Source organism: Mesoplodon bidens (genome assembly GCF_964165515.1).
Source record: "Mesoplodon bidens genome assembly, chromosome: 3".
Classification (NCBI taxonomy): domain Eukaryota; kingdom Metazoa; phylum Chordata; class Mammalia; order Artiodactyla; family Ziphiidae; genus Mesoplodon; species Mesoplodon bidens.
In genome coordinates, this window is record NC_138178.1 from 63,460,227 (window position 1) to 63,486,016 (window position 25,790).

The 25,790-nt window shown below is 39.7% G+C and overlaps 1 protein-coding gene across 1 annotated transcript in view; it reads right to left on the minus strand.

Annotated features, from left to right (window-relative positions):
- EDC3 (enhancer of mRNA decapping 3) overlaps window positions 1–25,790 on the minus strand; it is a 53,680-nt gene that overhangs the window by 26,760 nt on the left and 1,130 nt on the right. Inside the window, exons 2-3 of the mRNA XM_081227451.1 lie at window positions 9,347–9,528; window positions 6,065–6,381 (exon numbers count right to left, since the gene is read on the minus strand). Of these exons, the coding sequence (XP_081083577.1) occupies window positions 6,065–6,381; window positions 9,347–9,510 (481 nt within the window). The 5' untranslated portion in view covers window positions 9,511–9,528. The remainder of the gene's footprint in view (window positions 1–6,064; window positions 6,382–9,346; window positions 9,529–25,790) is intronic.

Consider the following 25,790-nt stretch of genomic DNA (forward strand, 5'->3'; position numbering starts at 1 on the left):
TTACATTCATTTGTTTACATATTGTCTAAGGCTCCTTATGTGCTACAAAGACAAAGTTAAATGTTTGAAACAGAGACCTTATGGCTTGCAAGGCCTGAACTATTTACTATCTGATCCTTTACAGAAAAAGTTTGCTCAGTCTGCTCTACATCATGCCTCTCACAGGTATTCTCTCCAACTATGACTGCCATTAAAATAAAAAAATTTTTTTTTAATTAACTGAATGTAACCAGAATTCTTTGAATCTCTGTTCTATTCAAGGGGTTAAGTGTGTCACTTGTCATTCAGACCTGTCAGCCAATACTATGCCTGGTCCACCATAAGTAAATAAGAAACTCTGCTGAATTATGAAATCAAAACAGCCATACCAAAAAACAAAACAAAAAACCCACAAACAACAAAAGCCTCTAAAGAGGTTATAAAAAGAAGACAACTTGAGACTATGAGAAAGAAAGGGAACCATCAAAAACTATGCCAAGTGTGTTGCGTGACTGAAAAGGACAGGAAGATGAAGTCAACAATGAAACAAGAGGGAGTATGAGTCAAGGACTTCACAGGAAAGCAGTTCAGTCATGTCCATTATGAACTGACAATGAACTATCCTGGACCTATCAAAATGACAGATGAAGACAAGCAGTTAATCAATGGTAGAGAAGACAGAGTAAAAGAAGCAAAACGGGAAATCATTTTTGGCTTGGCCACAGACTCTACAAACATAACTTACAAACCCACAGTTCTGACTTTAGAAAGTATCTAGTATTTTCTCATGCTCCCTATGACTAAGGATCTTTCGTTCATTCATTTGACAAAGACACACTAAGGATCAGCTATGTTCCAAATACTGTCAGGAAAGCAGACAGTGAAAAAAATTTCCAAGAGGAAATACTGACACCATAGGTCAGCAAGAAAAAGGTAAGAGAATATAAAGTGAAAGGCAGGCTAAAATTCTCAGTTGTCTCTTATTCTTCCCTTTCCTCATACTTTAAAACAAATATTGGGAAGTCCTGGGTGAATAAGCTGTCTCAATACTTGGCTTATTCAGACCAAAGGGCCTGGCTCTGTATTAAACTGGCCTTTGGCCACTAGGAGAGAAAAGCACTTCCTCTGGAAAAGATAAACAATGCTTCCCAGATTTCTTTACCTTTCAATTACAAGGGCCAAGTATGTGTTAAGACTAGAGGCTGGCTGCCTTCCTGTGCCATTTTGCTGCCAGCCTTTGGCACAGAGGCCCTTTGGCCAGGACAACTTATAACAAACCCATTGTTGTGTAACACTCAGTGCCACTTATTTATTGGTTTTTGTCACACACATATTGTAAAGGGGAACTTTGTCCTGCACTTACAGCACGCTAAAGGGCACCTGAAGGTCAAATTACAAATGTTTTAGTGCCAGACTCAATGGGCTTTGTGAGCAGGTTCCTGAGAGTATCTGGTACCTTCTTTTCAACTCCCAAATTCCAGGCCCTGGTAATCAGTCAACTTCTTGGGCTCCAGCAGCAGCACCAGGGTTTTCAAGTCTGGTGGATATATGAAGCACATCCAAGAAGGTTAAGAAGTCACATTAGAACCTCAAAAGGATCATGAAAACTTAGCAAAAAATAACTTTAGGGCCTCAGGTGGTGGGATCACTGTTACACTAAACAGAACATATAACAGGCCTCAGAAGGTTTCCCTCTGCTCCCTGGGACTGATGCTCCATTCATCCACTTGACAAATATTCTAAGTGGTCAGTTCAACGACCAAGGTCACAGCAACTACTCTTTATAACCACCCTCCCACCCCCCTTCTTTTACAACCTAAAAGAAGAGATTAAAATCTGCTTGTGCTAAAGCTCTCATCAGTGTTGGATTAGGTAACTAGAACCAACAAATCCGTCAACAACTTATTACTAACTTTGAAAGAACAATTAAAAGCCAGAATCGAGAGATTATATTCCTATAGCTTTATCAATCTACTAGTCTCAACATCAATGTACATATACCAGAGAAAATGTGATTTACAGATCTCTAATAAGAAAAATACTTAATCTCCATTTCTCACTCATCCATGGAACAAACATTAATAATCTACATTACAGCTGTGGTGGGAAGAAACCAACTACTTCCTTGGAATCCTTAAAATGCTACATAAATGCTAAGTCAGTCAATCTCCGGCAGACCTTTCTACTTATCTTACAGGGTTCATGGATCAGATAAATAAATGTAACTCTGTTTTCTAACACAAACCAATTCTGAGCCACATCACATCATCAAATTCCCAGGCCACAGACATCTTCCACACAAATCTGGATTCAAAAGAAATTCTTGAAAAGAGAGTCTAACAGTTTACTGCCCATGACCTAATTTACATGCACTTAATAATCTAGGAAAGGGGAATGGATCAAACAGCGAAAGCAGAAGAAGCATCAACCAGAGTACACATTTTTTTAATTAAAAAAATTTTTTTAGTTTAATTTTATTTTTTTGGCCGCGTTGGGTCTTCGTTGCTGCGCGCGGGCTTTCTCTAGTTGCGGCGAGCGGGGGCTACTCTTTGTTACGGTGCACGGGCTTCTCATTGCAGTGGCTTCTCTTGTTGTGGAGCACAGGCTCTACGCACGCGGGCTTAAGTAGTTGTGGCGCACGGGCTTAGTTGCTCCGCAGCATGTCGGATCTTCCCGGACCAGGGCTCGAACCCGTGTCCCCTGCATTGGCAGGTGGATTCTTAACTACTGCACCACCAGGGAAGCCCAACCAGAGTATACTTTTGAGAGTGACCCCACTTTTTACTATATCAGAGTGACTTGTTAAAGATCAAATAAATTACTTGTTTTGAAGTTAACTGTACTCTTTCAAGAGAGTTGCTATAATCGTTAGTAACGGGGAAAGAAAAGAAACAGAAACAAACTGACAGTCTCACCATAACACCCAGCAATCACACCCCCTAGGTATTTACCCAACTCACCTAAAAACTTATGTCCACATAAAACCTGCACACAAATATTTACAGCAGCTTTATTCATAATCACCAAAAGCTGGAAGCCACCAAGATGTCCTGATATATACATACAATGGAATATTATTCAGCAATAAAAGGAAATGGGCTACCAAGCCACAAAAAGACATGGATGAATCTAAATACATATCAAGTGAAAGAAGCTAGTCTGAAAAGGCTACATACTATGTGATTTTAATTATGTGATATTCTGGAAAATGCAAAACTACAGAGGTGGAGGGTAAAAAGATCAGTAGTTACTGGGGGAGAGGGGGCGGCGGGCGGTCCCTGAGGGAAAAGGGGAAGGACTGAATAGGTGAAACACAGGGGATTCTGCAGAGTATTGTAATGAGAGATACAAGATACTATGTACTTGTTAAAACCCACAGAACTTTAGAGCACAAAGAGTGAGCATTAATGCATACAAATTTTTGTTAAAATCACTGAGGAGGTTGGAGGGTCCAAGGATGAAATGCTGAATGTAAGGAAACAATCTGTTACAAATACATGAAACAAGTCAATGAAGGGGGTGGGAATATGGATTAGGGTAATTCTGATACTGTATATTGGAATTGAATAATTTAAGTCAATGGATGGCAGATGGTATAGGTTTCTCACAGTTGGAGGGAGAGGTTACAGATAAGGAGGAGGCAAGAATGATCCATGTGGTAATGGATTAGACTTGGACACATCAGTATGAACTTACATTTAGCTTAATATTATAGTAGTGAAGGTTACATATAGAAGTATTTACAGATATGTGTACATACAGTGGTTGAGTATACACATATATATTTTCCTGCTCTGTCAGCTGAAGGGCGATACCCAGTAGCAATGAGCACATCTAGTGGCTAGACTGTGGTTTGTAATACCATTCTCCAGTAAAAGGAAACAGGGCTCCTTGGAGACATGTCTGATTCTAGGGCTGGGGCAGGAAATATAAAAGATAAACCTGGAGCACCTTGTAGTGCCAGAAAGTAAGGTAGTACTGGGGGAAAAAAAACCCACCCACAATGATGGGAGCATGTCAAAGGTACACAGTAGCCAACTGGAAGAGCTCTCAGAGTCCAAAGCTGAAACAATCTGAGTACCAGAATAAAGTGGTATTGAATTATAAGCCAAAGTTAAAATAAATACTTATAAGTCCATACTGATAAAAATAAATGATAAAAACAAATGAGAGAGAAGAGACAAATCTCTGGTGCAGAAGAATTCCAAGTAACTTATGTAGATACTCTGTATAAGTCTCCACTCCTTAGGTGTGGGTCATACAGAGTGACTTCAGAGGAGAACTCTGACACACACTACCTCAGCCAGGCAATCAAGGTCAACATCAAAAGTCATAAACCATGGTGACAGTACGTACTCTTGATATGATGTGATGAAAATGACACTTTCTCTCTGTGGTCTTCCTCCCAAAAGCATATAACCCCAGTCTAATCATGAGAAAAACATCAAATACCAATTGAGGAATACTGTACAAAATAGCTGACCAGTGCTCATCAAAACTGTCTAGGTTATCAAAAACAATGAAAGTCTGAGAAACCGTCAGAGCCAATAGAAGACATGACTACTAAATGTAACGTGGTATGCTGGATGAGAGCCTGTAACAAGGACATGAGGTAAAAACTATGGCAATCTGAATAAAATATAGACTTTGGTTAATGTATCAACACTGGTTCATTAAATGTAACAAATGTATCATAGTAATGTTAAGATGTTAATAAAGGGGAAAATATATGTGAAAAAAGTAATTTACAAATTGCTAATGAAGATTATCTACAAGTACATGAGAGATTATAAACTGCTTGAACATTCGAACTTAACAAAGAATCAATTTTTTGGTAAAGAAAAAATGTGTTTGTTGTTTTTTTCTATTTATTTAGAAAAAAGTTTTTTTCTTCTTAAAGAGAAAATAAAGCAAAGTACAGAAGGTTGAAGTCTAAATGGAAAAAGTCATTTTGTATCCAATAATTCTACAGTTTTTCAAAGGATACAGAAGAACAACTCAATTTCAGTCTCAGATCTTCAATCATTGTCAATTCAGATAGTTATTTAAGAAGCACTGAAGGAGAAGTGCCTTGAAATACCTTTTTTTTCCTCAAAATTCCAATAGTTTAGTCACAGAATCAGGCATTTTCAAAACTTAAAAATGTTGGCTTCTGAAGGGCCACACAGATTCTAGTGAATCTTTTATAATTCACTATTATAACATTATTATAGTAAATATTCAATATGTTAAAGAGCATACCTGATTCTAGTGAATTAACTACGGTTCTATAATGAGCAAATGACATTCAACAATTTGTCAGTACCAAACAAAACTGGGCATTAACACACACCAGTGTATGCCCTCCTTGGTGTGCCGGCAGGGACAGTGAACACAACAAATTTAAAACTGTCAGTCTGTCAGAAACTGTAAGATCACAGAGATGTCTAGGCCCGTCCCTTCCTCTCCTCTAACTGAGGATGGGAGTCAAATCACAAAAAGAGAAGTTATTCAAGAATCCCCACAACAGCTTTAGTGCAGGTTCAACCCAGACATCACTACTACCACCAGTCATCAGATTAAAAACAACATCACTTTTGTCTATGTGAACTCTAGGCAGATCACTGACTTTTTGAAGGAAGGGAAGTGGTGAGAGAGGGCAGGGAGCTGGTGTGGGTCTCTAACAGCTCATTTCCTTTCCCTTTAATATCTTGAGGAACTATCTCGGGAAGAAAAGAAACATGCTATATATATATATATTTTTTTTTTTTTTTTTTGCGGTATGCGGGCCTCTCACTGCTGTGGCCTCTCCCGTCGTGGAGCACAGGCTCCGGACGCACAGGCCCAGTGGCCACGGCTCACGGACCCAGCTGCTCCACGGCACGTGGGATCCTCCCGGACCGGGTCACGAACCCACGTCCCCTGCATCGGCAGGCAGACTCCCAACCACTGCGCCACCAGGGAAGCCCAACATGCTATATTTTTGCGAAGCTCTGCCAGCATCCTTTTTTTATTAGGGTAATAAATGACTTATTTAAAGAACAGAAGTGGATAAGTGGACAGGAAACATCAGGTTAAGAAGAAATATTAACTTGATCCAACTTACAAGAGTTGTGCCGACGACGGAAACTTTTGGACTGACTCAAGGATTCCATGTGCCTGTCCACATAGCTCTTTGAGCACTGCTGCTGGGGAGAGACGGCAACATCTTGGCTCTTCACATCTGTCCTCTTAGGGATGTTCTGAGGGGCACTGCTGGAAGAGGCTGGCTTCTTGACCAACTTGCCCGTGCCATTCTGATTGATACCTACTTGGCACCCAACACCAGAGGGGCCTAATTCTGTCTGATGAAGGTCTCCAAAATGTTGGTTTTCTCCAGGACCTGGTATCTCCAGAATTTTTAATTCCGTTATGTCACCTGCCCTGAAATATACAAAAGAGTCCAAGTCTCAAAACTATAATAGTGATAACAGAGATGAAACTGGGATCAATAGCAACCAGCTACACATTTGCAGGGCTGCATTTCAATGAGTCATCAGAGGCAAAACCTAGAAAAGGTAGTAGGGCACTTAAAGACAAGGCTCAGCCACTGACATTCAACTGACACAGCACTGGCCTCTAAAGAGACCTATTGTTAAGGGGGAGTTGGGGAGGGGGAGGGATGGACTGGGAGTTTGGGGTTAGGAGATACAAACTATTAGAAGGTATGGACATGGTCCTACTGTAAAGCACAGGGAACTATATTCAGTGTCCCAGGATAGACCATAATGGAAAAGAATATAAAAGAGAATATATACATATGTATAACCGAGTCACTCTGCTGTACAGCAGAAATTAGAACAACACTGTAAATCAACTATACTTCAGTAAAAAATAAAGAGACCTATTGTTAATCACAAAACTATCATTAACATCTTAGATTTCTAGACTGCTTAATAGTTTTTTTTCATTTATTCACTCACCTGCTCATTCGATAGGTATACACAGAGTACTTACTATATGGTAAGCCCTGTACTAGGAGTGCGGTATATAGATATGAAAAGCATTACATGCCCACAAGGAACTCACAGTCTGGTCAGCAGAAAATTCAAGTAGGTAATCAAAAGTGTTAAATACTATGACAGAGGTGTGTACAGGGGACTAGAGCTCCCCAAAGCAAAATACATGTGAGTCTGGCAGAGATGGATGAAGCACTTAAGCGAAGTCTGGTGGGGGAAGGAAAATAAGAGTTGGCCAAGCAGAGTATGGTAGGGAGAGGGGCATCTTAGACCAAGGCTCAGAGATTGAGAAAGTGTGGGCCATTTGAGGACCTGCAAATGTCACAGTGTTACTAAAGAGTAGAATGCTTATGGAGGGCCATTAGGAGCTAAGGCTGTGGAGGAAATTAGGGATCAGATCATAATCACACTGGATTTTCCTGATGGCTGTAAGAAAGGTGGAGAAACTAGACGCAGGGTCACCAGTCAGGAGATGAGGCAAGAAATAAGAGGGGATGAATAGGGCAAGTGACAATGCAAAGAGAGAGGGGAGGACAGAACCAAATAACATTTGGAATCCACAGAATTTGGTAACTAACTGAACATGAGGATCAAGAGAAAGAATTTATTATGACTCTTGAGCTTCTAACTTGGGTGAAAGGTGTCGTTAGTCACTAATTAAGGGTACACCTTGGGAGGAAGAAATCTGCAGATAACATAATGAGCTCAGCTTTGAAAATCTTAAATTTAGGATATTCTGTGGGATATCCACCTGGAAATGACCAGTAGACAATTAAATTAAAGTATATGGAACTCAGATAATGGGTCTAAATTAAAGATTTGGGATCTCACTAATGTGTAAGAAGGTACCCATGAGACTGTCTAGAGAGAATACAGACTCAGAAAAGAACCAAAGATAGAACTTTGACTAACCCCATCTTAAAAAGTGAGAAGAAAAGCAATCTGGTGGGGCGGGGGGCGGGGAAGGTGTATAAAGGAATGGAGGAATACATGGCAAGAAAACCCAAAGGGTGACAAAGGAACTAAAAGAAGAGGCCATTCCAACAGTCAGGGCACATTTGAATAAGATTAGAGTTGAGATACTCCACTGAATTTGGCACTTGGCAAAAGCTACTTCAGCAAGATGGTAAAGTTGGAAAAAAGACAATGGTGGAGTAGGGAAGGCCTAGAGGGACTAGGCCACAAAGGGAATGAAAGCAGACTACAGTTGACCCTTGAACAACACAGTTTGAACTGTGCAGGTCCACTTACACATGGATTTTTTTTTTCCCACTAAACACATTCTATAGTACCACATGATCCATGGTTGGTTGAATCTGCAGAGACAGAACCATGGATACTGAGGGTCAAATGTAAAGTTATACACAGATTGTCGATGGTACAGGCGGTTGGTGCCCTAACCTCCTCATTTTTCAAGGGTCAACTGTATTTTGCTCTGAAAAGAATTGTGAGTACAAAGAGAAGGGAAATGACAGGGCAATACCTAGTGGCAAATGCAAGGTGTGGGGGGTGGGCAGGGGGGAGTGTTTTTACTATGGGGGAGGCCTGGGAATGTTAGAAAGCAGAGAAAAGAGACAGTATAAAGGTTGCAAGCGAGGACACAAAAGAAAAGGAGTAGGGCCTCAAAGGAGATAGAAAAGGATAGCACATAAAGCATACGCACGATAAGGTTAGCCCTTGAACACAAAGGATATTTCTTCCATGAAGACTTCAGAGGAGACAAGCAATAAGAATGGATACACCTACAGAAAAGGTTACATGTGGGTGTTGTTTAGGAAGTCAAGGAAGCTCTTGCCAGACAGTCTCTTTAAAAAAATATATATATATATATATATATATATATATATATAAGAAAGGGAGGTTTCTGTCAAACTTGTGAAAAGAGGGATGTGGAGACATCTAAGGTTGAGATCTGTTAACAAACACTAAGAAAAATACATTCCTGTAGCTAAGAACTTCAGCTACTGGCTACAGTGTGCCTCTGGAGATAAATCATAATATAAATCTACAAAGAGAGATAGTTACATGGTGGGGCAGGGAGATCAATAAAGACCTTAGATATAAGAAAGCACAAATAATACAAAACTGAGAAAGGAAATCTGAAACCAGAAAACAGAAATATTATTCTGAATTTGACACATTTAAATATAATATTGCATGTTTGACAGAGATAAGAAAAATGTTTCACAAACCCTGAATCATTAGCTGAACGCTAATTACAACACAAAGTCTCTGCTGAAACAGTAGAACTATAAGATCTAAGATTGCAAAATCTCACCCCTGATAAGACTCTACTCAAAAGTAGCCCTATGCAAGAGAATATTGGCAATGAGACCTAGGTCAAGCTCCACAGATCACCAGACTGGATTTGGAAGAATCAGGATACTCACCTGAAAGTGACTTCTGGCACAAGGCACTTCACTCCATTGTGGAAAGGCCGGGTGAGAGAAATGGTCTGGCTGACCTGATCCACTGCTGATACTCTTCCCTGATAGACACCCAAGCTATCTCCACAGTTGATGGACACAATACTGCCCAGCCAATCCGTAGCCATGTTTCAGATGTGAGACCACTGTGGAGAGAAGGAACAATGCAGTGTACCTTGAGAAACAGATAAATCTTTAATAAAATTCACCAAACATTATATCAGGTCTGTACCAGGTGTTGCTTAATAATATATATTCTAAATAAAAAAGAAAAAATAATAATAATAATATATATTCTATCATATCCTTAATTGAGGTAATAAAGCATAAAAAATAAAGTTTTTTTAGTAGGAGTAAGCATACTAATGAATAAGCAATACCATTATATATATAGATCTTATAACTGCTTTAAACCACATGCACTGGATATTTACCTGGACATCAAATCACAAAAACTATCACCTGTTTATAACATTATATTTTAATATATCTGCCAGCAGAATATTTTCAAAGAGAATAAATAAGAAATAATATATAAAAAAATAATGTTGGTAACATCACAGTAGCTCACATCAGACTAACCCCTAACCCTCTCGCTGATGACAATGAAAAATTGTGGACAAAATTTTTTTTTAAAAAGCTGACTGAAGAGGCTTCCGTGGTGGCGCAGTGGTTGAGAGTCCGCCTGCCGATGCAGGGGACATGGGTTCGTGCCCCGGTCTGGGAAGATCCCACATGCCGCGGAGCGGCTGGACCCGTGAGCCATGGCCATTGAGCCTGTGCGTCCAGAGCCTGTGCTCCGAAACGGGAGAGGCCACAACAGTGAGAGGCCCGCATACCGCAAAAAAAAAAAAAAAAAAAAGCTGACTGAAGGCATTAGAGAACACTACACCTAACTACAGAATAACATTCTTTTCAAGTTCACCAACACATGCTGGGCCTTAAACTAGTATCAATTCATTTCAAAGGACTGAAATCAGACAGAGTATGCTCTTTGTCCATAACAGAATTAAATTTGAAGTTGATAATAAGATATTTCAAATATCCCAAAATATCTGGAAATTAAGCAAGACATTTCTAAATAGCCTATGGGTCAAAGAAGAAATCAAAAGGGCAGTTAGAAAATAGTTCAAATTCGGGACTTCCCTGGCAGTCCAGTGGTTAAGACTCCGCACTTCCACTGCAGGGGGCGCGGGTTCGATCCCTGGTCGGGGAACTAAGATCCTGTACGCCATGCCACGTGGCCAAAAAACAGAAAACAGTTCAAACTCAATGAAAATGAAAATAGAACATATCAACATTTATGGGATGCACTTAAAATAGTGTTTGAAGGGAAATTTATGTATTTATCTATTTCTAATATAAATGCTTATATTAGAAAAGATGAAAGGTTTAAAACGAATGATTGGGCTTCCCTGGTGGCGCAGTGGTTAAGAATCCGCCTGCCAATGAAGGGGACACGGGTTTGAGCCCTGGTCTGGGAAGATACCACATGCCGCAGAGCAACTGAGCCCATGCACCACAACTACTGAGCCTGCGCTCTAGAGCCCATTAGCCACAACTACTGAAGCCCGCGTGCCTAGAGCCCATACTCCGCAACAAGAGAAGCCACCGCAGTGAGAAGCCTGTGCACCACAATGAAGAGTAGCCCCCGCTTGCTGCAACTGAGAAAGCCCGCGTGCAGCAACGAAGACCCAACGCGGCCAAAAAAAAAAAGAAACAAAAGGGTTGCAACAGAAATGTCAGATAAAAAATTAAGGCCAGGGCTTCCCTGGTGGCGCAGTGGTTGAGGGTCTGCCTGCCGATGCAGGGGACGCGGGTTCGTGCCCCGGTCTGGGAGTATCCCGCATGCCACGGAGCGGCTGGGCCCGTGAGCCATGGCCGTTGAGCCTGCGCGTCCGGAGCCTGTGCTCCGCGGCGGGAGAGGCCACAGCAGTGAGAGGCCTGCGTACCGCAAAAAAAAAAAAAAAAAAAATTAAGGCCAAAACACAGAAAGAGATTTATTTAATTCATGTCCATACAGGGTACAACTCACTAATAATATATGTTACTATAATTCTCCATAGAAGTAATTTTATTATATCAAAATATAATATAGACTATAAAACAAGTATATAAAATATTCAAGAACAGGGACTTCCCTGGTGGTGGAGTGGTTAAGAATCCACCTGCCAATGCAGGGGACACGGGTTCAATCCCTGGGCTGGGAAGATCTCACATGACACGGGGGAAGATCCCACAGCTGGCGGAGCAACTAAGCCCGTGCACCACAACTACTGAGCCTGAGCTCTAGAGCCCGTGAGCCACAACTACTGAGCCCACACGCCGCAACTACTGAAGGCTGTGAGCCCTAGAGCCCAGATGCTGCAACTACTGAGCCCACGTGCCACAACTACTGAAGCCGGCATGCTACAACTACTGAGCTCACGCACCTAGACCCCATGCTCCGCAACAAGCGAAGCCACCACGAGAAGCTCACAGATTGCAACGAAGAGTAGCCCCCACTCGCCACAACTAGAGAAAGCCCACGCACAGCAAAGACCCAACGCAGCCAAAAAATTTAGAAAAAAAAAATTCAAGAATAATTTTTTAAGTCAACAGAAGAGATTTAAGACAATCTTCTTTGATGACTCAAGCAGCAGAACATAAATATTTTTTAAAATAAAATAACATAGATACTTAGTTTAATAACTGTATCAGGCTTCGTATCCTCCAGTGAAAGAATACAATTATACCTTGCTTTTGTTGTTAAAACAAACAAACAAACAAACGGTGATGGAATAAATGGATATCCATCCCTAGAAAATGAACACTGACCTAAATCTCATAATTTATATATACATTTACTCAAAATGGGTCATGGACTTAAATGTAAAATGTCAAACTATAAAACTTTTAGGAAAAGCATGAGAGAAGCCTTCAGGATCTAGGGTGAGGCAAAAAGTTCTTAGACTTGATCCATTAAAAGAGAAACTGATCAGATGGACTTCTTGAAAATTAAAAACTTTTGCTCTGCAAGAGGATCCTTGTTAGGAGGATAAAAAAGACAAGTTACAGACTGGCAGAAAATATTTGCAAACTGCATTATCTGACAAGGACAAATGACTAGTATATAGAATATATAAAGAACTCTCGGGACTTCCCTGGCGGTCCAGTGGCTAAGACTCCGTGTTCCCAATGCAAGGGGCCCAGTTTCGATCCCTAGTCAGGGAACTAGATCCCGAATGCCACAACTAGGAGTTCACATGCCACAACTAAAGATCCCGCATGTCGCAACTAAAGATCCCACATGCCACAACTAAAAATCCTGCATGCCGCAACTAAAGATCCCACGTGCTGCAACTAAAGATCTCGCGTGCCACAACTAAGACCCAGCACAGCCAAATAAATAAATATTTTTTAAAAAAAATTTTAAAAAAGAACTCTCAAAACTCAATGGTAGGGGATTCCCTGGTGGCACAGTGGTTGAGAGTCTACCTGCTGATGCAGGGGACACGGGTTCGTGCCCCGTTCCAGGAAGATCCCACATGCCGCGGAGCGGTTGGGCCCGTGAGCCATGGCCGTTGAGCCTGTGTGTCCGGAGCCTGTGCTCCGCAATGGGAGAGGCCACAACAGTGAGAGGCCTGCGTATCGCAAAAAAAAAAAAACAAAAAAAAACCTCAATGGTAAAAAAAAAACCCAAACAATCCAATCCATAGTGGGCAAAAGACACAAAAAGACGTTTCAACAAAGAAGATATACGGATGGTAAATAAGTACATGAAAAGATATTCAACATCATTAACCATTAGGGAAATGCAAACTAAAACCACAATGAGATATCACTACATATCCACCAGAATGGCTAAAATGAAAACCAGTAACACCAAGTGCAAGCAAGGATGTGGAAAAACTGGTTTACTCATATACTCACACATTGCTGACAGGACTACTAAATGGTGCAGCCATTCTGGAAAACAATTTGGCAATTTATAAAAAATCTAAACATGCAACTCCTACATGACCCAGCAACTGCACGACTGGTCATTTATCTCAGAGAAAGGAAGACTTAAGTTCACATGAAAACCTGTACATGAATGTTCATATCAGGTATACTCCTAATAGCCTCAAACTGGAACAGCCTAGATGACCTTCCATGTGTGAATAGTGAAACAAACTGTGGTATATTCATGCCAGGGATAAAAAGTGAAAAAAAGCCAACCCCAAAAGATTACATTCTGTATGATTCCATTTGTGTAATATTCTTGAAAGGACAAACTATGGAGAAGAGATTAGTGGTTCCCAAGGGTGAGGGAAGTGTTGGGAGGCAGGAAGAAAACAGGGATGACTATAAATGAGCAACATGAGGGATCCTTGTAGTAATGGAAACATTCTATATTTGACCATATCAATGTCAATATCCTGGTAGTGATATTGTACTATAGTTTTACAAGACGTCACCAATGGGGAAAACCAGGTAGGGTATATGGAATCTCTATTATTTCTTACAACTGCATATGAATCTACAGTTATCTCAAATAAAAAGGTTAATTTTTTTAAAAAATCAACGTCTTCTACCACATTAACAAAGTAAACGGGAAATCATGGTCATGTCAATAAATGTAGAAAGATAATCTGATAAAATTCAACATCCATCCATGATATAAAAAAGGGGCAGTGGCATCTACAAAACAATTAAAGCTAACATCATACTAATGGTGAAACAATGAATTCTTTCCCCCGCAAGACTGGGACAAGGCAAGAATGTCCACTCTCGCCACTTCTGCTTCTTATTCAACACTATATTTAGGTCTTAGCCACTGAAATCAAAAAAGAAAAAGAAATAAAAAGCATAAATATTGGAAAGGAAGATGTAAAGTTATCTTTATTTGTAAGCTGTATTATTGACTGTGCATGTAGAAAACCCTAAGGAATGTACCCCCCAAAATCCTACTAGTATGACTTTAGCAAGATCACAGGATACATGCTCAATATAAAATAAACAATGGTATTTTATATAATAGCAACAAACAACTGAAAATGAAATTTTAAAATATTATTTATAATAGTATTAAAAAACAAAATACTTAGGAATAAATCTAATGAAAAATGGGCAGGACCTCTATGATAAAAACTGAAAGACTGCTGAGAAAAATTAAAAGAAGATCTAAATAAATGGAGAGATGTACCACATTCACAGACTGAAGAGCTTAAAGTTGTCAATTCTCCCCAAATTGATCTGTGGATCAAATACAAATATTAATACAAATCCCAGCTGGCCTTTTTGGAAAAACTGAAAAACTGGTCCTAAAATCTATATGGAAATGCAAAATACTTAGAGTAGCCAAAATAATCATATAAAAGAAAAACAGAGGTAGTTGTTTTACACTATCTTCTTTCAAGTTTTACTATAAAGCTATACAAAATCAGTGTGATATTGGTGCGAGGATAGACAACTAAATCAACAGAACAGAGTCCAGAAATAGACCTACACACATATGGTCAACTGACTTCTGATCAAGGTACCAAGATAAATCAATGGAAAAATCAAAAAGTATTTTTCAATAAACGGTGCTAGAACAACTGGATATATATGAGAAAAAAATAACGAACGTTCTAGTCCTATCCCACATAGATACAAAAAAATTAATTTGAAATACACTATCTAAACATAAAAGCTAAAACTAAAGCTACTGGGAAAGCAAAAAAAAAATACAATATTTTAGTGCCCTTAGGGCAGAGAAAGATTTCTTAGCCAAAACACAAATAAGTACTAATCATAAAAGAAAAAATCTGATGAATTAGATTTCATCAAAATTTTAAAGTTTTGCTTATCAAAAGTCATCATTAAAGAATACAAATTGGGGCTTCCCTGGTGGCGCAGTGGTTGAGAGTCCGCCTGCCGATGCAGGGGACACGGGTTCGTTCCCCGGTCCAGGAAGATCCCACATGCCGCGGAGCGGCTGGGCCCGTGAGCCATGGCTGCTGAGCCATGGCCGCTGAGCCATGGCCGCTGGGCCAGCGCGTCCGGAGCCTGTGCTCCGCGACGGGAGAGGCCACAACAGTGAGAGGCCCGCGTACAGAAAAAAAAAAAAAAAAAAGAATACAAATTGGAAGAGGTATAAAAAAGATGCAGGAGACCAGCTGGGAGGCAACTAGAGCAGCCCATTTAAGAGATGGTGGTAAGCTGGCATAGGCAGAAGCAATGAAGATGGAAAGAAGATGACAGATTCAACACCTATGTAGGTGATGGTTTAAATTCGGTAATGATTTAATATAGTAGGTAACAGAAAGGGGGGGAAAAATCACCATTAAGGAAACAAAAGGTGAATGGAACACACATAATCCCACAGCCTTTATACACATACCAGCATATTGTGTAACAGCAGCAGCAGCTAGCATTTATTGCACACTTACTATGTCTCAGGAACGAGCTAAAACTTTAGAGGCATTCTTTCCTTCAATCATCATGACAACCCTATGAGGTAGCTACTTTACTATCCCATTTTACAGATGGGGAATTTACAACAGAGAGATTATAATGGATATTTTACATACTTGTAACCAGAGCATAAAGGCAGCTTCTTAGTACAATGGCATATTTTCCATGCTGTACATATTCCACTGCACTGACATATCACAGTTTTTTTCTCAATGGGCATTTAGATAATTCCATTTTTCACAATTATATAGTTAGTGCAGCAATGATCAATTTCATTCAGTGCTTGTCTTAAATAATTTTCTCAGGATAGAGCCTCAGTCAGTCAAAAGGTAAAGCCACCTAGCTTTCATTACAATACTCCAGAGCAGAAAACTCTTTTTTTCAAACCAAATTATTTTCCATTTTTTTGCAAACCAAATCATTCTCTGGATGGGTTAAGACAGTCATAAATTTAAAACAAAGGTACTGTAATAAAATATTTAGGAAGGTATTCCATATAATCTAGCCCCATCTCAAAATCATTCTAGTGAAGGCTACCTCCCAGGCAGCCAAGCATTTCAAGAAAACTCTCAAATTCATGATGCCAAAAAGATGTTTCTGCACTCTTCTATTACAATCACCCCAAAACAAGAAAAGAAAAAAAGAAAAGGTAAGTCACAGTCAAGGAGAAAATGTTCACAATAGATATATCTGATAAAGGACTTGTATCCAGAATATATAAGGAATGCTTACAAATCAGGAATAAAAAGGAAACACCACATTTTTTTAAAAGCAGGCAAAAGAAGTTACATGAATAGCCAATAAACATATGAAAAGCTGTTCAATTATCATTCATTATCAGAGAAATGTAAATTAAAATACAATGAGGGACTTCCCTGGTCCAGTGGTTAAGATTCCATGTTCCCAATGCAGGGGGCCTGGGTTTGATCCCTGGTCAGGAAACTAGATCTCCCGCACACCGCAACTAAAGATTCCGTAAGCCACAACTAAAGATCCCGCACGTGGCAATGAAGATCCCGCGTGCCACAACTAAGACCTGGTGCAGCCAAATAAGTAAGTATTAAAACACACACACACACACACACACACGAGGCAACCTAAACGTCCATGATGGACAAATGGATAAACAAAACACGCTATATACGTAAAATGGAATATCATTCAGTCTTAAAAAAGAAGTTAGTTCTGATATATGTTATAACACAGATAAACCTTGAAGACATCATACTAAGTGAAATAAGACACAAAACGACAAATCTTGTATGATTCCACTTATATGAAGAATTTAGAATAGCCAAACTCACAGAGACAGAAAGTAGAACAGTGTTTGCCAGGGGTTGGGGGAGCAGGAAACGGGTTGTTACTATTTAATGGGAACAGTTTCAGTTAGGTATGATGAAAAAGTTCTAGAGACAGATGATGGTGATGGTTGCATAACAATGTGAGTGCACTCAATGTCACTGAACTGTACACTTAAAAATGGTTAAAATAATAAATTTTATGTATACTTCACCACAATAAAAAAAATACTAAATTTGGAAAAAAACAACAGAGGATACTACACCCACTAGTATGGATCAAAATTGAAAGCACCAAATGTGTATGATAATGTGAAGCAACTGGAACTCTCTTAACTGTTGATCATGTAAAATGATACAAGCACTTTGGAAAAGAGTTTGGCAGTTTTTTACAATATTAAACACACACCTATGACCCAAAACTTCATTCCTAGGATTTACGCAGGAGAAATAAAAACATATATTCACAAAAAGACTTGTAGACACACGTACAAAGTACATTATCACAATATCCAAAAACTGGAAACAAGGAGAAGAGAGGAAACAAATTATGGTGTAATTATACAACAGAACACTACTGGACAATAAAAAGGAACAAACTACTTATGCTACAACGTAGTTGATTCTCAAAAACTGAAAGAAGTCATACAGATACATCTATATGAGTCTATTTATAAGAATTTCTACAAGAGGCACTACTTTATAGTGAGAAAAATCAGAAGTGTGCCTATAAGGTGGAAAACTGACTAGAAGGAGGCACAGAGGCCTCTTTCTGTGCCTCTTGAAATGAAAATGTTCTATGTTTTTACTGATGGAGTAGTTACAAGGATGTACACATCTATCAAAACTCACTGAATTGGGCATTTAATGTCTGTGCATTTTTATTGTATGTAAACCATATCTCAATAAAAAGGAGGAAAAGTATATGTAGCCAACATAACCACTATATAATGCCACAGAATATTTAGCCATTCCTCCAATAAGATTAACTTCCTAGCAAGGTTTTCCATAAACATAAAGATGAAAACTCAAAACAAAAAGAACTGAAAACAGTTCCTACAAAGATGTCTGTCAGGCATCTCATAAATGCCCAAAATCAATTCTTGATTTCTTTAGCCCCACACTCAACATCCCCCAATTTGTTCCTTCCCAAGCTTTTCCCACCTCAATAAATGGCACCAATATCCACTACGCTGCTTAGGCAAAAAAAGAAAAAAAAAGAGTCAAGAGTCATCCTTGATTCCTTTCCTGTCCTTCATCCCATACTTTCAATTCATCAACAAATCCTATTGTCACCACCTCAAAGATAGGTCTATTTCTCTCCATCTCCACTACCACCTTCCTAGTCCAAGTCACCATCATCTCATAATTACAGGATACCTCTAACTGGTATCTCTGCTTCCACTTCTGCCCCTCCAATTCTTTCTCTACAAAGCAGCCACAGCAAATTTTAAAATGTAAATCACTTGTCATGATTCTGCTTAATAACTTCCTTTCCATGGACTGTAGGCCCTACATGATCTATTTCTGCTAACCTCTAGAGACAGCTTCATCTCTCACCACTCCCTTCCCCCTGGTCTCCAGACACACTAACCTTCTTACTCTTCCTCAAACATATCAAGTTTGTTCCCTCCAAAACTTTGCACCAGGTATTCTCAGAACACTCTTGCCCCAGCTCTATGAATGGCTAGTTCTATCTTTTCTTTCTGGTATCTGCTAAAATGTCACCACCCCAAAGAGGCCTTCTGGCTATCCAATTTAATGCAGCTACTCCCCATCACTCTCCAACACTTTCTGTTATGATTTCAAAATGACTCACCATATGAATTATCTTATTTGTTTATGTTGCATGTGTTACCCCACTATAATGTAAGCTCCATCAGGGCAAGGGACCTTGTCTGTTTTGTTCTGCCTAGAATGGAAGAGGAACTCAATAAATATTAATCCAATCAATGAATGAATTAGATATAATAAATCTGACAGAAGTTAATCACTCAAAATCTAGAGTATCTAAATATTTATATCTAAATGCCTTGGCTCTCCTTGGAAAAGGTTCTAAAAATACAATATCCCTAAGCATATTCTATGCAAAATCCTATGTAAGATATGAAATCTAACACTGCCCTACACACAGAAGGAAGTCAGCAAACAGCAGATGAGTATATAAACATAACATACAATACTAAGTATAAAATGAAACACTGGCTTAGTGTTTCCCATGAAAAATAGAAAAGAAATAGAATAGCGTTTTAAACAGTTTTCAATTTTTTTTTTTTTTTCGGTACGCGGGCCTCTCACTGTTGTGGCCTCTCCTGTTGCGGAGCACAGGCTCCGGACGCGCAGGCTCAGCAGCCATGGCTCACGGGCCCAGCTGCTCCGCGGCATGTGGGATCTTCCAGGACCGGGGCACGAACCCGTGTCCCCTGCATCGGCAGGCGGGCTCTCAACCACTGCGCCACCAGGGAAGCCCTCAAATATTAATTTCAGAAATATACCTATATAAAATAGAGTCTAAAAAAGGAAAAATAGCTATATATATATATATATATATGTATGTATTTAAAGGAGCAAAAAAGGCACTCCTGTAGTTAAAAAAAAAAGTATGTCTCATTAGAAACACAAAAACCTAAAGACAAACTCAGGTAGTTCTCTAGTATTTAACTGAGCAAGTATCACAAAACTGTGCCGACAGAACAGAAAATAAAAGAAACAATGCATTAGCAGGCTCATCCATAAATTTTTTTTACATTTTATTATAGAAAATTTCAAACATATCCAGACATAGACAGAACAGCATAATGAACCCCACATACCCATCACTGAGCTGCAACAGTTATCAATATATCTCAAAGAATTTAAGAGATCAGGTGAACTTCCAATGCAACACAACTTCCACAACACTGATGATGGTAAAAGGCACATAAAACACGTTTTATGCTTATTTTCCCTTTCCTGATTGGCCTTTGTCTACCTAATGTCACAAAAGTATGGAGTTCCTTTCTTATCATTTTATACTCCATCATAACCCTACTCTGATGCTTATTTTATTTTTGCCTTTTTCTTTTTTTTGGCCGCAGCTCACAGCATGCCAGATCTTAGTTCCCCCACCAGGGATCAAACCCGTGCCCCCTGCAGTGGAAGTGCGGATTCTTAACCACTGGACCGCCAGGGAAGTTCCTGATGCTTATTTTAGATAGATGCAGAATGAAGAGCTGTAATAAGAATTTTAGAAATACCAGAAATTAATCAGATGTGAAAAAACTTTTTACTTCTTCATTCAACATATATCCTTAAGACACTGATGTTAAACATTCAAGTTTATATTATGTTAATAATAACAAAATAGAATTTTAATAGTTTTAAAGAAAATTCCTTTATTAATTGAAAACAGTAAATCTAAAACAAGTGGAGGGGCTTCCCTGGTGGCGCAGTGGTTGGGAATCCGCCTGCCAACACAGTGAACACAGGTTTGAGCCCTGGTCTGGGAAGATCCCACGTACCATGGAGCTACTAGGCCCGTGTGCCACAACTACTGAGCCTGCGCTCTGGAGCCCGCAAGCCACAACTACTGAGCCCGCGTGCCTAGAGCCCACGCTCTGCAACGGGAGAGGCCACCGCAATGAGAAGCTCGCACACTGCAGCAGAGTGGCCCCCACTTGCCACAGCTAGAGAAGGCCCGCATTCAGCAGTGAAGACCCAACACAGCCAAAAATTAATTGAATAAATAAACAAACAAATAAATAAAACAAGTGGAATGCCAACATCTGGGTTTCTAATCAGATGAACACACTAAGCGAGGAGGCTTCATCAATTACAGGGCTAACACCTTCATGTCAAAAGAAGAGCTACCACTGAAGATGATCTAGGAGCTACAAACAGACCAATCTTTTTCTTTTTTTGGACACACTGCGTGGCTTGCGGATTTTTAGTTCCCGGACCAGTGATCGAATCCTCGCCCTCAGCAGTTAAAGTGCAGAGTCCTAAACACTGGACCACCAGGGAATTCCCAAGCAGACCAATCTTTGTCTTTTATCTTCTACTTTTCTCTCATGGTATTACATAGATAGTAAGTCTACATATTTTAAGTTTACAGCTCAATGAATTTTTACATATTAATTTACCCAAATAACCACCACTCAATCAAGACACAATATTTTGAATACTCCAGAAGGTTCCACTGTGTTCCCACAAAGGCAGCCATTATTCTGATAACTACCACAAAAGATTCACTTAGCCTGTTGTTGAACTTCATACAAATGGAATCATAAAGGTTCTCTAAAGTGTCTGGATTCTTTTGCTCAATATTACATCTGTGAGATTCATCACTATGTAGTATTCTATGATATAACTATGCCTCAGTGTATTTATCCATTCTACTGCTGATAGACAGTTGGATTATTTCCAGTTTGGGGGCTATTATGAATAAAAAATTAAACATTTTTGTATATGTCTTTGTGGTGGACAAATGTACCCATTTATGCTGGGCATACCACACATAGAAGTAGATATGGGATGATTTTGCTCAAATGCTATCAGGATTTCCAGACTACCGAATGTCACACTATGAGACTTTACTGAATCATTTCTCTTGTAAGAAGCCTTTAGATAACAAAGTCAGGTAGACCTAAATGGTCTTCCACCCATTATGCAACTGAGGTAGTTGCCAAAATGATTCAAAGACAACTTGCCAATAACAGACCTACAAACTTCCATCTCATCTGCCACATCATACAGAACTCACAGCATTCAGATCCAAGAAGCAATCCCTTGGTCTGCTAAGGACAATTAAATCAACAGTTATAGATGAGTGGTTAGTTATGGATTTCTGAAAAACTAGGTATTTTTCCACACATCTATGTAGAAAGGTGTTTGTAGAATCAAAAGCTTGGGAATGGCAGAGATCTTAAAAGAAAACATCTAGTACAACCCTAGTACTAGGTCCCTATCTTCCACAAAAGGCAACATAGTGAAAAGGGCATGGACTTCTGAAGTCAGACATTACAGGCCAGAATTACGAGCAAATTATCCTAATCTGAGTCTCAATCGTCTCAACTATAAAATGGGAATTACAGTTGACCCTTGAACAACATGGGCTTGAATGGCACAGGTCTACTTAAACACCAATTTTCTTTACTAAATACTACAGTACTACACGATGGGCGGTTGGTTGAATCTGAGATGCAGAACCACAGATACAGAAGAACCAGGTATATGGAGGGCCAACTACAGACTATACTCGAATTTTCAACTTTGCAGAGGGTTGGTGGCCCAACAGTTCAAGAGTCAACTGTATGCCAATTATACCACCACCTCACAGAACCATTGTGAAGATTAAATGAGATAATCTATACAGTTTCTACAATACAGCAAATTTTATTTCAAATGTCTCTTTTTTTTTGGGGGGGGGGGCGCAGCTTGCAGGATCTTAGTTCCCTGACCAGGGATCAAACCTGTGCCCCCTGCAGTGGAAGCACAGAGTCTTAACAACTGGACCACCAGAGAAGTCCCTCAGATATCTCCTTTTCACAGAAAGAATACTGGCCAGGTAGGGGATTAGAGTTATGGTCCTAGAAAATCATACTGTGAGGGCCCCTCCCATCACACCTGAACAAAACTACGAATTGGAATACACATATCCGTAGGGGTACACAAAGATATGCAAGCAAGGGAATCAATTTCCACCTTACTCTTTCATAAACCTGATCTGCCTAGATAACTGGATTATCAAATAAGGTTTTCAAGCATAAAATTTATTATTTTAAAACAGGGGTCAGAAAAAAAAAATACAGGGGTCAGGAAACTACGGTCCATGTACAAAATCTGGCCCACTACCAATAAAGTTGTATTGGAACACAACCACGCACAGCTGTTTGCTTATTGTCTGTGGCTGTTTTTGCACTACAATGGGAGAACTGAGTAGTACTGACAGAGACTACATGGTCCACAATGCCTACCACCAGGTCCTCTGCAGAAAAAGTTTGCTGACTCCTGTTTTAGGATAAAATTCTGTGGTTAAAGTAGAATGGATACAAGTTCAAAAAGGAAAAGGAAAAATATGAAATGGACAAATTTCCAGAAGGATACAATTACCAAAACTGACTCAAAAAGTAATAGAAAATCCGGATAGACCTATACCAAGTAAAGACACTGATTTAGTAATTTCAAATCTTCCTACAAAGAAAAGCCCAGGCCCATAGGACTTCACTGGTAAACTCTATAATATAAACACATAGAAAGAAATAATTAACAATTCTACATAAACTCTTTCAGAAAACAGAAGAAGAGGAACACTGCCCAACTCACTTTGTGAGGGTAATTGTACTCTAATACTAAGGCCAGCCAAAGATATCATAAGAAAAGGAAACCTCAGACCAATATCCCTCATGAACATAGAGATGTTCACAAAAATTCTTAATATTAGCAAATTGAATTCAGCAACATATAAAAAAGTATTATACACCACGACTCAATGGGATTCATTCCAGGAACACAAGATTGGCTTAACATCTGAAAATCAAGTAATGTAATACACCATTTATACATAACCATATCCTAGAGGGCTTTTTTAATATAAAAAAAGGTTATCTGAGGACTTCCCTGGTGGTCCAGTGGTTAAGACTCCACGCTCCCAATGCAGGGGGCTCAGGTTCAATCCCTAGTCAGGGAACTAGATCCCGCATGCCACAACTAAAGATCATGCATGCCTCAATGAAGATCCTGCATGCCGCAACTAAGACCCAGCGCAACCAAATAAATAAATATTAAAAATATATATATATATCTGTATTTTTAAAAACATCAAATTGCTATTACATTTAGAAACTTTGTATTTATTTTTTTATTATTTTTATTTATTTATTTTTTTTTTTTTGCGGTACGCAGGCCTCTCACTGCCGCAGCCTCTCCCACCGCGGAGCACAAGCTCCGGACGCGCAGGCTCAGCGGCCACAGCTCAAGGGCTCAGCCGCTCCGCGGCATGTGGGATCCTCCCGGACCGGGGCACGAACCCGCGTCCCCTGCATCGGCAGGCGGACTCCCAACCACTGAGCCACAAGCCCAAAACTTTGTATTTATTTTTTAAAAGTCAATATTTACAACCTTTCAGAAATTACATCCTAGGGACTTCCCTGGTGGCACAGTGGTTAAGAATCTGCCTGCCAATACAGCAGACATGGGTTCGATCCCTGGTCCGGGAAGATCCCACGTGCCGCAGAGCACTAAGCCTGTGCGCCACAACTACTGAGCCTGCACTCCAGAGCCCGCAGCCACAACTACTGGGCCCATGTGTCATAACTACTGAAGCCCGCGTGCCTAGAGCCCATGCTCCACAACAAGAGAAGCCACCACAATGAGAAGCCCACACACCACAATGAAGAGTAGCCCCCACTCGCCACAACTAGAGAAAGCCCGCGCACAGCAACAAAGACCCAATGCAGCCATAAATAAATAAATTTAAAAAAGAAAAAAAAAGAAATTACATCCTAAACTATTTAAAATTAAATATTTAAACTACTTAAATTTCTGATGACCCTTCCATTTCATTAGACTGCACTGGGCAAATTTTGAGATTACCCAGATGATACTTTCTCTCTTCACTTCATAAAGTCAACAAATTGATAAGCACACTCTCTAGATAAGCCTTCAAATACACACTATGTATAAAGAAAGTGACAGAGCCTCAACACTCATCACCAAAATCCCAGCTGTAAGTTGTGCCCACAAATCAAATCCCTACAGACGTAGATGCTCAAAGTCATGACGTCATCTAATTTTACCACTATATGGCAAATCCCCCCCATCTCACCCACCAGGTCATCGGAAAAGACTCAAACACCTTGCCAAAATTCGGACACATTATCACTATGGATACTGCACTCCTTTGAGATACTGATATGGGTGTCCTGTCCTGTTGTTCTGGTGAAGAACTCTAGTGACCCTGCTCCTCTGGTTGATAAGAGGAGAAAAATGACATATTTTCCACCTTGCATTACTTACAGAATCTCAGGAATCTCAAGAATCTTAATTAAACATATTCTAGTCCAATGTTTTTCAAACTACAGGTCTTTAGCAGTCAGACCCATTACAGGTCAGTCAATTTAGTGAGTTGCAATCAACTTTTTTTTTCTTTTAATGAAATAGAAAATGTCAGAGGGCATCATATATAGAAGGGGTAAACTTTTGTTTCCTGTGTGTGTACACACTCTGTGCATGTAGGGGTCACACACGGTCAGCATGTAAAATACATTAACTGTGGGTCACAGGTCAAAACGTTTGCGAGACACTCTGCTAGTCCCACAGCCCTGACCCCTCAAGAAAGCCCCACCAAAAAATTCTTAGCAATCAAAAAGTTATGTTATGGGGGGGATGAACTGGGAGATTGGGATTGACATACATACACTAATATGTATAAAACAGATAACTAATAAGAACCTGGTGTATAAAAAAATAAAATAAAATTCAGAAATTCAAAAAGAAAATTTTGTTATGTTATTTGTAACCATCTCCGTTTCATACAGAGAAACCAAAAAATAGGAATTCTGTGTTCAGTACCCTTTATCTGCCGTTCATAAAAAAAAAGCCTAGGGCTTCCCTGGTGGTGCAGTGGTTGAGAGTCCGCCTGCCGATGCTGGGGACACAGGTTCGTGCCCCGGTCTGGGAAGATCCCACATGCCGCGGAGCGGCTGGGCCCG